General features: G+C 39.5%; 2 protein-coding genes across 2 annotated transcripts; both read left to right on the top strand.

Moving 5' to 3' along the window:
- The first annotated feature begins 602 nt into the window (after positions 1-602).
- Positions 603-2,974, top strand: rps9 (ribosomal protein S9). The gene is made up of 5 exons (XM_041793598.1): positions 603-690; positions 1,460-1,572; positions 1,675-1,797; positions 1,975-2,161; positions 2,714-2,974. The coding sequence occupies exons 2-5, from the start codon at positions 1,476-1,478 to the stop codon at positions 2,889-2,891; spliced, it is 585 nt and encodes a 194-aa protein (XP_041649532.1). The 5' UTR covers positions 603-690; positions 1,460-1,475; the 3' UTR covers positions 2,892-2,974.
- A 252-nt stretch (positions 2,975-3,226) lies between these two features.
- Positions 3,227-14,611, top strand: mboat7 (membrane bound O-acyltransferase domain containing 7). Its single transcript, XM_041794095.1, has 9 exons — positions 3,227-3,336; positions 4,386-4,465; positions 6,769-6,898; positions 7,253-7,379; positions 7,484-7,640; positions 8,004-8,199; positions 10,248-10,400; positions 10,552-10,728; positions 11,088-14,611. The coding sequence occupies exons 2-9, from the start codon at positions 4,390-4,392 to the stop codon at positions 11,485-11,487; spliced, it is 1,416 nt and encodes a 471-aa protein (XP_041650029.1). The 5' UTR covers positions 3,227-3,336; positions 4,386-4,389; the 3' UTR covers positions 11,488-14,611.
- The last annotated feature ends 103 nt before the right edge of the window (positions 14,612-14,714 follow it).

Below are 14,714 nucleotides of genomic sequence, written 5' to 3'. Positions count from 1 at the left end.
TTGATCATGCAGCCTGACAGACAGAAACACATGCTCACAGGGTCCCATTTCAGAGTTATATAAATAGTTACCCATGTCCTTCTCTCTGAGTTTACCACCTTACCACCCCTACAATTTGCCATGCAAGACTTTTCCACAATGTGCCACACACTTGTAGGCCTACTATAACAATCTAAGAAAATTGGGCTCAGTATAAAAAAATCACTGGTGCGGATCATTTGACTTATTGTGTAGTCTTCAATAAGGGTTTTTAAAACTTGAGATATATAGGAAGATAAATGTGCTTTTAGACAAATTTGATGCAAGGTTTCTCATTTTGACCCCTGTGTGACTATACAGTAAATGTCATAAATGTATAGTAGCTACTTTACCTGCCAAGGACCTTCTGTTGATATTAATTTCTAATTTAGACGGCCTTTTGCTGTTAATGACTAAATTGTGTCCTTAAATTCATAAGACAAAGCCAGCGGACACATGTACAGGTGAGCAAAAATACACATATTAAAGTATTAGCTTCAATGTTTACTGCTGTTGTGTACTGTTTGACCAACAGAGTGCGACAGTCCGTCATTCTCACTTCCGTTCAGGCTAACGGTTGCATGATGGGATATGTAGTACGTACGAAGGTCCTATAAGAAAGCCGGGACTTCCTTTAACGTCCTCTTTCCTGCGCGAGCCTGAGCGAGACAGGTACTGTCATTTGTCAAGTGATCCATTCTCACTGCGCTTGCAACATATGTGACAATGAATGCACAAACTGTTAACATACAGGGAAAGTTAACCTCAGCTGTATTTGGATCAGTATTTCAAAAGCGCAACGGGTCATTTTCTATACTGTTAAAGCGGCATGCTAGTTTGGCTAAGCTAACGGTTGCTAGTTACATTGAACAACGTGGTGTAGTGCTGCTGCGGCCTAGTCGTATGGCTTTAGTTGAGTGTTCTTAACGCTATGTATATTTTATTTGTTACCGCGTCAAGGAGTCGGTGTCACTGTAGCACTGCTTAAAATCTCTTCGACACCTCTAACAACTCATTAAATGCTGTCAACACGCTAGCTGTAATGCTAACGCCATGGTACACGTTTTAGCCTAGTTCACTGAAGCAGACTTTAAGTTCCTTTTCAAGCGCCATCAGAAATAAAATGTTGTAATCGTTCAGTTTTTCTGTTGAAATACCAATAAGATAATAAAAATGTGAAGGAGAGCAGCAGCTCTTGCAGTTACTGTTTTGTATAGTTAGTAAATTGATTTTTTTTTTTATTTTCTGATTGGGAATTATTTTGCTGACATTTGTTTTACCTTTTGGAACACACACAGTCTGCCAAGCAGACTTGACAAAAAAACTACTTTGAAAATTACCTCACAATGAGAAATTTCATATGAGTTGTTTAATGCATCAATTTGAAATATAATCAGTGTCAACCTAAATGTGTCAATAAATCTTATTTCTCTTGTTGCAGGCACCTATAAGCCGCCATGCCCGTTGCCAGGAGTTGGGTTTGTCGCAAGACATACGTCACCCCTCGTCGTCCTTTCGAGAAGTCCCGTCTTGACCAGGAGTTGAAACTCATTGGTACGTTGTGATTACTGCTGTTAAGTAGTGCTTTACACAGCCTTTGACTTCTCTCCAGTTGTCTAAAATTTGACTGAACCTAACTTGTTTTATTCCCTTAAGGTGAATATGGACTGAGGAACAAGCGTGAGGTGTGGAGGGTCAAGTTCACCCTTGCCAAGATTCGCAAAGCTGCCAGAGAGCTGCTCACTCTGGATGAGAAGGACCCCAAGCGTCTGTTTGAGGGTAAATATAATTACTTAAACACACATCCAAAAAGATGTGTTGGCCAATGATTTAAATATCAACTGTCAGACTTGCCCATGGTGTCACGAATTCCTCGTCAATGAGGCCAGTGTTACTTTCCTATAACTTTTGTTACCCTCTTAAGGATTTGTAACCAAATTCTGTTTGATTTGACAGGTAACGCTTTGCTCAGGCGTCTGGTGAGAATTGGTGTGCTGGACGAGGGTAAGATGAAGCTCGATTACATCCTCGGTCTGAAGGTTGAAGATTTCTTGGAGAGGAGGCTGCAGACTCAGGTCTTCAAACTTGGACTTGCTAAGAGCATCCACCATGCCCGTGTTCTTATCCGCCAGAGGCACATTCGGTAAGTTTTAACATCCCTGGTAAAAATAAATAAAAAAAATTGTATGATAAAGGGGTCACAAGTCTTAAGAGGGACTCATCAGAATCTCTCAATGCCTCTTCCATCAGAGGGCCATCAGCTTGTTATGATCCCTGGTGAAATCACTTTTCAGAAAGGTCAATTCGGTATCAAAACCGTATACCTTGTCAATAGACATTGCCCAGAGCCAATCCTGCCGCTGAGGGCTTGGACTGTGCCACTCAGGTGTTGTGGCTGTCAGGTAAGGTATAAGGGGGATTGCACCTCGGGCAATTAAAGCGCACAGTTCTATACTGGTGTGTTATGATGCAGTAAATACTCAGGCTGATGATTTAAGTTATACATTCAGATTTTCTGTGGTGTCAAGAATTCCTCGTCAATGAAGCCTGCAGCAATACTTGAAGTCATCCTTAAATTTTTTGTTAGTAAAAATAGTCTATCTAGTACACTTTGTACTTCATGGCTTTAAGAAAAAGCCATACAATATGTAAGTATACTATAGTGCCCCCCCTCATTATAATTCTTCCTCTGCAGTGTGCGTAAACAGGTGGTGAACATCCCTTCCTTTGTGGTTCGCCTGGACAGCCAGAAACACATCGACTTCTCCCTGAGGTCTCCATACGGAGGCGGACGCCCAGGCCGTGTGAAGAGAAAGAACGCTAAGAAAGGCCAGGGTGGAGCTGGAGGAGCTGACGATGAAGAAGAGGATTAAGAAGGATGTCCTCTTGGGAGTGTTGTGAACTTCTGTTCTGTCAAATGTTTCAATAAAAAGTTGGGTTAAACCAAAAAAAAAAATGGACTCCTCATTTTTTCAAGTTAATATGGAAACTCTCACAGGAAAATAAGCATAATGTTGGAGATATATAAGAAAAACAGTGGTATTGAAGTTATGCTAAATTGATGGATATGCGTTAAAGTTTCCTGAATTTTCAAGGGTCGTGCATCCTGTAGTTAGAACTTAAATCAAAATGGTACAGTCCACACCCCTACAGTTTGAGCAATCGTCAGATTCCATTTGGAGGCGTCATACGTCCGGTACGTAGCCGTTTACCAGGAAGTAAGCTGTCTGAGCTTACCATGGTACCAGCAGTGTGAAGAGGTGCATGGGCGTGCAGAGTCTTGAGCAATTCAGCTGCTGTGAATTCGACGTTATAAATGTAAGTAACTAAAAGCCATGCGGATTAAAGTTTGTTAATTTAACGGTGCGGTATTGTGTTAGCATCTAAGCTAATAACGGTTACTTTAGACGTTGCTAACGTTTGCTCAGACTGATAGCGGTTGGATGCATCCATGGCTAGTGGTTTAACCCCGTCCTCTTATATTTATTCTTTTCTCTATATGCGTTCACACGCAAAGATGTACAAAGATTTAATGTGATGTTGAGAAGTTAAGTTGCTCTTGATATGACCGCGTTAATTCAGTGACCGGGAAGTTGGTCCTACAATGCAACAGGGTGATAGCAGACGGGTTTTGTCGTCTTTGTACTGTACTATGTGTACTCTAACAACACCGGTAGTAACTATGGCTTTAAGATACAGTCCCGTGAACGAAGTCATCTTCTTTTAAGCTATAGCTTTTTAAAGATGCTTTAATGTGTAAACTGACTTTTCAGGGTGTTGCAGAAAGACTCGATGGGTATGATTTGTGCTCCAAAGGCAGATTAAAAATACACCCTGAAGATTCTTATGACTTACAAATTAAACACCTAGAGTAATGGCAGACAGGAGATTTTTAATGTTTTAAGAAAATTAATGACTCATTTTAAATGAACGACTATGGTATAGATCTCCAAATGGACATGGTATAAAAGTGAAATAGGAAAGATGCCACATTGATCCAATCGGAATTTTTGTTGTTTGAAATGCAAGCCCCCTCCGTCTATTATGGTCCATCTGCTCTTTAGTAACTTCTGTATTTTATGACATTTGTATCCATAGATAAAGATTATACAATCATTGATTAACAACTTTGACAGAACACACAGTCTTCATGTGTATCTGGTGTAGTCTTAGATAAAGGGATAAGTTTCACCAGGTAGTGGCGGGCACTGTACGGTATCTGGATTCAAAGTATTTTAATTTAAAATCTCTGTTGTTAAGGTTACCAAGGGTTATCTATACATTTTAATGTATTGATGAGCGTTATATAGGTCTGTAGTTGTCTCTTGAAGACATTTTGGATCTGATCACTATTTCTGTTCCAACAGAGCGATGACTCCTGCTGAGCTGGTGTACCTGGGAGTCCTCGCTATTTCAATCCCAGTTGGATTCCTCCTCCGTTACCTCAGTAAGTATTGTTTTGCTTTCTGTACCTTCCTCTTCTCTTTTTCTGCACCTCCCTGTTCAGTCTTTCTGCATCTTGTTTTTTTCGGCACCTCTTTCTTCTCTCTTCTTGCACCTTTTACTTCTCTTTCTAGGTACCTCCCAGTTCTTTCTGCATCTACTTGTCTTTTCTGCATCTCCTCTTTCTCTCTTTTTGCACCAACGTCACTCTTCTCCATTTCCCTCTTTTCTTTTTCTGCATCCCCCTCTTTTCTTCTCCTGCTGTCCCCCCTACCCCCTCTGAACTCCAAAGCAGCCTGCTCAACTTGAATCTGGTTCTTCCCAAAGTTTCTGACCATTAAAGGGTAGTTTTTTCTTGCCACTGTAATTTTGCTATATGTTGCTCATCAGGGCCGCCCCTGGCCAAAGTGAGGCCCTAAGCAGACTCTACAGATATCAATACTGATATTTAAAAGTAGTTCAGATCTAAAACTTAAAACACATATTAAGTTTAAGGATAATTAAATGGGCTCTATGCACGAACTGCTTCCGCATTTGGCATTAGACCGCTCCCACACTTCCAGTCGGGAGAGGAGAATGGGGTATGATCACAAAATCATTGCGGTTTACTTGCTGTTTGCATGAGTGACCTGGGCTGACTGTCAATGACGAGTTAAATTTAGCTGAAGATGTACATTGCAGCACGCAGCAACGATGTCCAGAAGTGCTTTTAACCTCTTTTTTAAACATCATTTTAGCATGTTTGGATGCCAAGCAATGATGGTAGAGTAAACACAAACAAAAATCAAAACAATAAAAACAACGAAATGGACAAATTAAGGCAGTATAGGAGGGTTTAGATTCTGTTTTGGCCTAGCACTTATCGTTAGGCGGAAGTTGAGAACCGGTCTTATTTTCCACCAGAAATACGCCACCCCCTGCCATGCATAGAGCCCATTTACAAATTAGAGTAATTAAAACACACTTTATGTTATGATTAATCAAGAAAAAGACTTTAACTGATGTAGGTCTGTTGGCCCAGCTTAAAACTCCTTTAACTTATTTTTTTGTACAGCAAAAGCTGACACAGGTAGATTTTAGTAGATGAAATATTGCTTGTTCTCATCGGAAAAAATGTCCATATCTGCCAATACTGATATCATGATGATAATATTGAGTATCCAAAGTTTTTTATGATCTTTTTTTCAGTGCTGTTGGCTATACCCAACAGTATGTGTAATTTGATATGTGAAATAGGATATCTCTGTTAACATTCCCTCAGAATTTCCCAAATTTTGTATTGTGGCACTGGAAATTCTGGGAAATAAATAGGACTCAGATTTGTGATCAGCAGTATAGCTTCATCATGAATCAAACGATGTGTATATAGCTTTCATCTTTTCCTAATGGTTGTTAGCTTATACATTAGTTATCTTTTGACCACAGCTGACTGTTTCTTCATTGGAAATCCTCTTGTTCCCCTTTGCAGGGAAATGACGGTCTGCTAAGCAGTATCTGCTCCAAAGATTCCAATGAAGGATTCATGATGTTAATGTAGTTTATGGGGAAACCTCTAATTAAAGCTAAATATAATTAATTTATCTTTTTATATGTTTAAGTCTAATGAGTTTGTGTTCCTCTTCCTTGTGTATGCTAGTTGGTTTACTTTACAGCCTTAGTCTTATCACATTTTGGCTGCAATTTTCCTATTTATTAGCATTTCTCTTGGAATGCATCAATTCATCGATATAACACCAGTATTGGCCCTGTTTACATCAGCCACTGACCAAATAAATTGGCATGAGCAGATAAGAGTTCTCAATGTTTATCTGTTGTGTACAATCAATTTTATGCCAGGTATCTGGTTTATTTAATAGAGTTTTTGCTTTTAAGGGCAGAAGAAGCTGGACAAACCCTGATCTGTTTTCATGGTCAAGTGTGAGAGAAAATATTGGCATACTAGGAGTGTTACAACAAAGGAAGTAATAAAAAAAACACCACCACCTGCATTAGTTAAACATCAGTATCTGCCCTAATTTTCACTATCACTGCATCTCTACATTTATCTCTTTGTAACAAGCATATTTTCCATCTGATGTTTTGCATCCCAGTCGTCTTGTCCTGACTTTGACTGTTGTCTCTGGGCCTGAATTACATTTTTTAAAGAGAGGCAGTAGTTCTGTCTGCGACTTACTGAAAATGCTCTTTAATGTGCAAAATTGATTTGTGCCCTCTTCAACTTTGCTACTTGTTGGTGCATTTTCCACCACATTTAGTATGTAGTGAATGGTTGGAAGAGGCTGAACTATCCCTTTACTTCCACTTCAGGTCCTCCTGGAAAGCAGGGAGCAGCTCTTCTTCTGGGCCTCTGCATCACCGTCGCCACTTCTCACATCCACACACTCCACTCTTTGGTGACAGTGATTGGAACATGGATTATTATAAAGAGCAGCTGGCGGTAGGCTATACTTATCTACATATTTTACCAAAGGTACACAGAGCTTATGTAAAAATGTGAGATAAGTATGCGTGCATGTTGCTGGTTACCAGTTTTCAAATATTTAATTTTTCAGTTACAGATATTGATAAATGTAAAATATTAAGCATGTCAAAAAAATTGTCCCTTAATGTATGGTACTTATTTTTCCATACAAACATAGACCAAAAACCTTATAAATGTATAAATATATTTAACCTAAACTGTTTACAGAGAAATATGCTTACTTCTCATCTCAATGTTTTTGTTGGAGCAGCTGAACTGAGAAATACTTGTTATGCAAACTTCATTATACCGTTTGTCTCTTTTAAAAAGGTATGCACCAGCTCTGACTCTCACCTGGACATTTCTCTACCTCCTCTTCTTTCGAATGAACACTTGGTTTGGGCTGCCACCACCAACACACTTTGCCAATGCCGTCCAACTTGTTCTCACTCTCAAGGTACAGAAGGCTAAACAGTGGATAAATGTACCCTTGCATCACACAGCCTCTCCACATTCATGGGATCTCCATTAGCTTATGATTGTTTTCTTACTTTGTTGTAGATGGTGAGTCTGGCAAATGAGGTGCGCATCTTCCATATAGAAAAGAAAAAGGAAATGAGCTCTTTTGCCAAGTCCACTGTGATTGTTAGCCTGTCTCAGGAGCCGTCTCTCTACGATATTCTGTCCTATAGCTACTGTTATGTTGGTATACTAACTGGTAAGTCTGTGGAAATGTTTTATACTTCTCAGGATTTGGTCTGTCAAAAGTTATGTGTGTTATTGATGTTCATTTGCTTTTGCATGAATTTAACTGTTGTCTCTCTTTGTCTTGCTCGCTGCTACTTGTCCAATATTGTGTGAGTCCACCATGTTTTCAGTCTTTTTACTTCTAGTTTTCTCATTTTTTTTCTTTTTGCTTTTTCACTTTCCTCTCTACCACAACACTTCTCTTCTTTCAAACCACACTGCCCTCCACTGGTCCAAACTGTGTCTTGCACTATCCCAATTTTTCATTTTTGTCAATCATCATCTTCTCAACACTGCCTTTATCCCTCTGTCTCACCCCTCCGTGTTCTTTAAGGTCCATTTTTTCGCTTCCAAACATATGCTGATTGGCTGAGGCAGCCAAGCCCACAGTCCCTGCCTGGCCGGGTTCCATGCCTGCACCGTTTGAAACTGGTTCCTGTGTACGCTGCCCTGTTCCTGGCTGTTAACTCTGTTTTTCCTCTGGCCTATGTTCGCACAGAGGAGTTCCTGGATCAGAACTTCTTCTTTAGGTACTGTAACATCGAAATAGCTGTCCTGGTAAAGATTTTTAAACAGAAAAGTACCATGCATCCAGAAAGTATTCACAATGCTTCAATGTTTCCAAATTTTGTTATGTGACAACCTTATTCCAAAAAGTATTAAATTCGTTTTTACCTCAAAATTCTACACACAAATCACATGTACATAAGTATTCACAGCCTTTGCCATGACAATCAAAACTGAGCTCAGGTGCATCCTATTTCCACCCATCATCCTTCAGATGTTTCTACACCTTGATTTGAGTCCACCTGGGGTAAATTTGTTGATTGGACATTATTTGGAAAGGCACACACCTGTCTATAAAATGTCCCACGGTTGACAGTGCATGTCAGCACAAACCAAGCTATGAAGTCAACTGAACTGTTTGTAGACCACCAAGAAAGGATTGTATCGAGGCACAGATCTGGGGAAGGGTAGAGGAAAATTTCTGCGGCATTGAAGGTCCCAATGAACACAGTGGCCTCTATCATCCATAAATGGAGAGATCACCAGAACTCTTTCTAAAGCTGGCTGCCAATATGAGTGATCAGGGTAGAAGGGCCTTAGTCAGGGAGGTGACCAAGAACCCAATGGTCACTCTGACAGAGCTCCAGCATTGCACTTAGGAGAGAGGAGACCTATCAGCACTGTATGGTAGAGTGGTCAGCTGGAAGCCACTCCTTAGTAAGAGGTACATGACAGCCTGGAGTTTGCTAAAAGGCACCTGAAGGACTCTCGGACTATGAGAAACAAAATCCCGTGTCTGATAAAACATTGAACTCTTTGGCCTGAATACTGAGCGCCATGTCTGGAGGAAATCAGCCACCACTCATCACCTGGCCAACATCATCCCTACAGCAAAGCGTGGTGGTGGCAGCATCATGCTGTGGGGATGTTTTTTGGCAGCAGGAAGTGGGAGACTAGTCATGGTCAAGGGAAAGATGAATGCAGCAATGTACAGAGACATCCTTGATGATAACCTGCTCCATAACGCTCAGGACCTTGTCCTGGGGTGAGGGTTCATCTTCCAACAGGATGACCCTAAGCACACAGCTAAGATAACAACAGAGTGGTGTCTGGACTACTCTTTGAATGTCCTTGAGTGACCCAGCAAGAGCCCAGACTTGAACCCGATTGAACATATCTGGAGAGATCAGAAAATGGCTGTGCACCGACGCTCCTCATCCAACCTGATGGAGCTTGAGAGGCTCTGCAAAGAAGAATGAGAGAAACTGCCCAAAAATAGATGTGCAAGCTTGTAGCATCATACTCAAAACTGTAATTTCTGCCAAAGGTGCTTCAACAAAGTATTGAGCAAAGGTTATATTTTGTTATTTATTTTAAATAAATTTGAAAAAGCTTCAAACAAACTTTTAGCACATTGTCATTATGGGGTATTGTGTGTAGAATTTTGAGGTAAAAAAATGAATTAAATCCACTATGGAATAAGGCTGTAATATTAAAAAAAAAAAGTGGAAAAAGTGAAGTGCTGTAAATACTTTCCTGATGCACTATATAGGATTTTATTTATTTATTTATGAAGGTTTGTTTTTTCATTATAATTACTCTATAATTTAAATAAAATGCATTAATGATGTGGTTTTAAATATATAAAAGCTTTAGCCTGATTTGCAGGTGAAACACATAATTTAACTGATTCTAAAACAATATTTGATTTAAATTTTGGAAACATAATACAATTTTTAAAAACCTTTACTGACAAAACAAGCATAAAAAATGTAAAATTTAACGATTACTGTTTTAAGAGGACAATGGGATTTTCATTTAATTTTAAAGAGTGTTTTGATGCATTGATGTTTTCCAGGCTTTGAATAATATAAATGTTTTAGGAGCTTGAAATTGAGCCAGTACTTGCTTTTGAAATAGTATACCATTGCTTTTACATTTATTTCAGCTTATTTGCTTAATATCGCCAAGACCCATTTAACTTTTGGATTAATAATGATATTACTGAAGCTGTTTTGCTTTATAGAGATGAATGATTTAGCGTACATTTCTTCTCTTTCTATATTGCCAGGTTCTTCTACATGATAGCTGTGTTCTTCGTGTTTCGGATGCGTTTCTATGCTGCCTGGTGTGCGGCTGAGGCCGGCTGTATCAGTGCAGGTCTGGGCTGTTATCCAGAGAAAGCTCTTTCCAAACCTGGAGGAGGACCAACTGTCAACTACAGGTACGTTATCACATGATTAACAAGTTTATTAAAAGAGGCTGAATAAGTCATTTCACTCTTACACCTTTAACTGCACGATGTTGTTGAAAGTTTGTATTTCTGCCTGTCAGTCCTCTTTTTTTAAATATAATTTGTTCCCTCGTGTGTTTAGCCCTGATCCCTCTGCTGAAGAGACATATGACTTCAGAACCATCCAGAACATCGACTGCTATAACACTGACTTCTGTGTGAAGGTCCGGCATGGCATGCGCTACTGGAATATGTCTGTGCAGTGGTGGCTGCATCATTACATCTACCCTAATTCCCCCTTTAAATCCTACACGCTCAGGTAAGGTTTAATGTTCTCCACTCACCCATGCAATTCCGTGTATGTTCCTCAGGCATCAAAATGATAACAATTGTTAGCCCTTTGCAATGAGTTAAAATCTCACTAAAGTATCTTGTGAAGTAACAGTGGGCACCATCAAATTTTTAGGCATGTTCTTTAATTATTCTTTATAAATTATTGAACGGTTGTGTTATGATTATTATGTATGTGGTATTAATTTAGATAACTCATTTTTAAGATGCCTTTCAAAACTTGAAAGCTGCAACCAATCAAGCCCAGACATCTTTTTTTATACCAGATTTTATTTCAGTCAGCAGAACAGTTTATCAACCTCCCCCCTATTTGTGTGTACCTTTCAGGGCTGGCTGGACCATGTTCATCAGTGCATACTGGCACGGGCTACACCCTGGATACTACCTCTCCTTCCTCACCATCCCTCTGTGCATCGCAGCCGAGTCGGCCATGGAGGCGTCAGTGCGAGCCAGACTTGGCCCTCGTGGACAGAACATCTTCGACTGGGTTCACTGGTTCCTGAAGATGAGGGCGTACGACTACATGTGCATGGGCTTCGTGCTGCTGAATTTCTGGGACGTCATCAACTACTGGACCTCCATCTACTTCATTATGCATGCTATCGCCATCTGCTGTATAATTATTGGAAAGCTCCTGAAAGGAGGGAAAGGAGAAGGGAGGAGAGGGGTCAAGGAGGGAGAGAAGACAGAGAACAGTAAAGAGAAAAGCGGAGAAAAAACAGACTGATGAAAGGGTTGGAAAGATATTTTTTGGGCTATGAGAGGAGTTTCATCAAGACAAGAACAATGTCAGACCAGTACTCAGCCTTCTAGCAACAAACATCACACACACCCAATGAAATTAACTGGATTTAAAAAAAAATTACATAGCATCAGTTAAAAAAGCAACATTTAAAACCAGATAATGGTCAACATTTTGTCTACGTGTACATAAATACTGTGAACACTGGGAGAGGAATGTTTGAGCTCGATGAATGTCACTTTAATACACCTGTTTAGACCTTGTATTAATATAGATTCATATTTGATTTGGACATTTGGATACCAAGTGTTAATTCTGGTTTAATATCGAATAGCTCAGATTGCTTAAAGGGGTGGGCTGGGATGCCTTTATCTGAAATTTTAGGCAAGGCAAGTGTATTTGTATAGCACATTTCAGCAACATGGCATTTTACACAAGACATCAAAACACAATGGAACAAAGGAACACACCAGAGATATGAATTTACTAAAACAGCCAATAAAACCTACAAAAGATTAAAGAAAAAAAGAAATCCAAAGAGAGAAGATTTCTAGTTTAAACAAGACTGATACTGCCTTCTTCTGGAAATCCCATCTCTTCTACCCAGATGTAAAAATATCTGACCCAGTTGGTACCATATTTTGTTTTCATAGTATCACAATAGGGGTGCAAGGCGGCACAGGTTTATGCTGTTGCCTCACTGCTTCCCTTGTCAGGGCCTTTCTGTGCAGAGTTTGCATGTTCTCCCCGTGCATGCGTGGGTTCTCTCTGGATACTCCTGCTTCCTCCCACCACCAAAGACATGCTTGCTAGGTTAATTGGTGACTAAATTTATTGCCCCTGGTTGTTTATCTCTACATGTTAACCCTGAGATTCCAGGGTGTACCCTGCCTCTCGCCCAGTGGCAGCTGGGATAGGCTCCAGCTCAACCATGAGCTGGTCTTGAAAATTGATGAATGGAGGAATCACAACAGTATGTCCCTGGTGGATCTCTCATCTCCTTAGTAGTTGACACAACATGTGGTACGCATCCATGACCCCCCTACCAATTAATGTAATCTACAGTATGTTTTTTTCCTGTCCAGCCTGGCTCATACTGATGGGCATTGCAGCTCTTTTGGGAAATCTGGGATCTTTTGGCTCAGCTCACATATAAGAGCTGGTCTTCCCTTTTATGTCTTTAAAACAACATCAAAAAAGGGGCAAGGGAACACTAGCTTCTGTCATTCACATACAAGAGTCAGCTGAAACTACCTCATAATTTGTCATCTTAATTGTGGGTTCATGTTACAAGTTTTATTTACTACATAGTATATCGCATTGTCCTTTGAAAGCAGGTTTATGACAAAATGAGGGAGAAAAGCCATTAAGAGACGCCACCATCTTTTTAGCTTGTTGCTAAATCCAGCCCCATTTATTTTATTGTCAGTGATGTTTCTACACAGGGCATGCAGGAATACCAAGCCACAGAAAGAGTACCACAGAAATGATGATTAGGCTGCTAAAGTGCTAAAGTGCAGTCGCCTGGTATCCAAATGCCCAGAATGGATTGTTAATGCAAAATATAAACAGGGCCATAGTGTAACCAGGGCAGTTAACATCTGTGAAATCCCTCATCTAATTGTATACCTGTAGTGTAGGTGTACTTTTATTCCATGATCACATTCCAAGTTTTATATGGTTAGCTTAGCTGTAATATAGATCCAGATGAGGTTGTTGGAATGTCAAAATGTTGTTTTGCAAAAAGGTAGCAGGTCCAGCCCAAGGATAAGCCTCAGTGCAATGCAAATTCATTGAGATTTGACTGGACAAATTTTCATAAACCACCAAACACTCCAACAACACAGAAAGAAAAGAAAGTAATAAAAAGCATTTTTGTGATACTCTAAATGTTGCAGGCTTTGCAAGCATTGTCAAAGTTTTCAAAGTTATTAATGTTCAGGGAAAAAACAGATTCTGCTGCCATTTAACATCTAAAACCAAACATTGATTTTGTGTTTACTATAATGAATGGTCAAAATGGAGTTATGCTTCTGTACTTCAGATTTAAAGCAGGCAGTATTTTTCATGGTATTGTCTGAAATTCAACTGTGATCAAGTTTAAGGATGCAAAGGAAGTTTCCTTGTGTGATTCAGTTAAATCCAACTCTTGGATTTTTCCAATACTGCTCTGCTTGTATTCATAAATGAGATCATATTAGGAAGATAAAAACGGTCAGTTTTGTAGCATTGCTATGTCTGTAAAAAAGTGACAGTCCATTCACTGCCAAGATATCTCCTCATACTGCCATCATGGACCACACAGGGTTGGGACCAAACATTTGATAGCAAAAAGTTGTATGTTTCACATCATTATTACAAGCTGCCATTGCTGTTCATAATTAACAGCCCAGCTGGAGTTGGATGATTTGTTTGCTATCAGCATGACACATTTTAATCAAATATGGCGTAAAAGAAGCCGGTAGTTTTCTGCAATCCAAGTGACAGACAAAAGATCTAAAGACAGACAGTTCTTGGTGGAAGTGAGGATCAGCCTGGTGTTGGAAGCAGGAAATTTTCAGAATGTAATGTGACTTATAGTGTGTAAAAAAGAATTACATTTTCTAGCTGGAAATTGCTCTGAAATACGCATTCAGAAAATTTGTAGAAATACCTTTATCACATAATGATCCTGCCAAAAGTTAATAAACAATGGTGTTTAATATTGCCCAGCTTTAGCAACAGCAAACTTAGTATTATTAGATAAAAATGTCAAGCCCTTTGTCTTTTTCAAACTGTGATAACTGTGCCGCATCTTTGTGTTAAACAAGCTTGACTGACCTCAGAACTGAAAGTTTTTCCCTATGTAATATCACTTGTTATCAATCTAATTTGAATTGCAAACAGATTTGTGTTTACCCTCTCTGTGCCAAAAATAGCCCTTTGTTTCACGATCTGATTTTACAGTGATGTGTCCCTGTTTACTTCTCATATTTATTTTTCTGCATTTTGCTGTTTGTGTTCAGCCTCATGTACCTCGACGACTGTAGCATTCCCTGCTCTGTGACAGTCAAATACATGACACCATTTCGCTGCAAATAGAACTCAAGCCTCTTCTGTTTTTAAAAGATTTTCTTGTTATGCCTGTCTTTTAATTATTTTTACATTGTGAAGTTTTATGCTCGACTAAATCTATTAGTAAAGAAGTGTGTATTCTGTCGTTATAGGGGAAT

Source organism: Cheilinus undulatus, linkage group 8 (genome assembly GCF_018320785.1).
Source record: "Cheilinus undulatus linkage group 8, ASM1832078v1, whole genome shotgun sequence".
Taxonomy (NCBI): domain Eukaryota; kingdom Metazoa; phylum Chordata; class Actinopteri; order Labriformes; family Labridae; genus Cheilinus; species Cheilinus undulatus.
The sequence above is the reverse complement of the archived record's forward strand: the minus strand, read 5'-3'. Positions and strand labels throughout refer to the sequence as shown.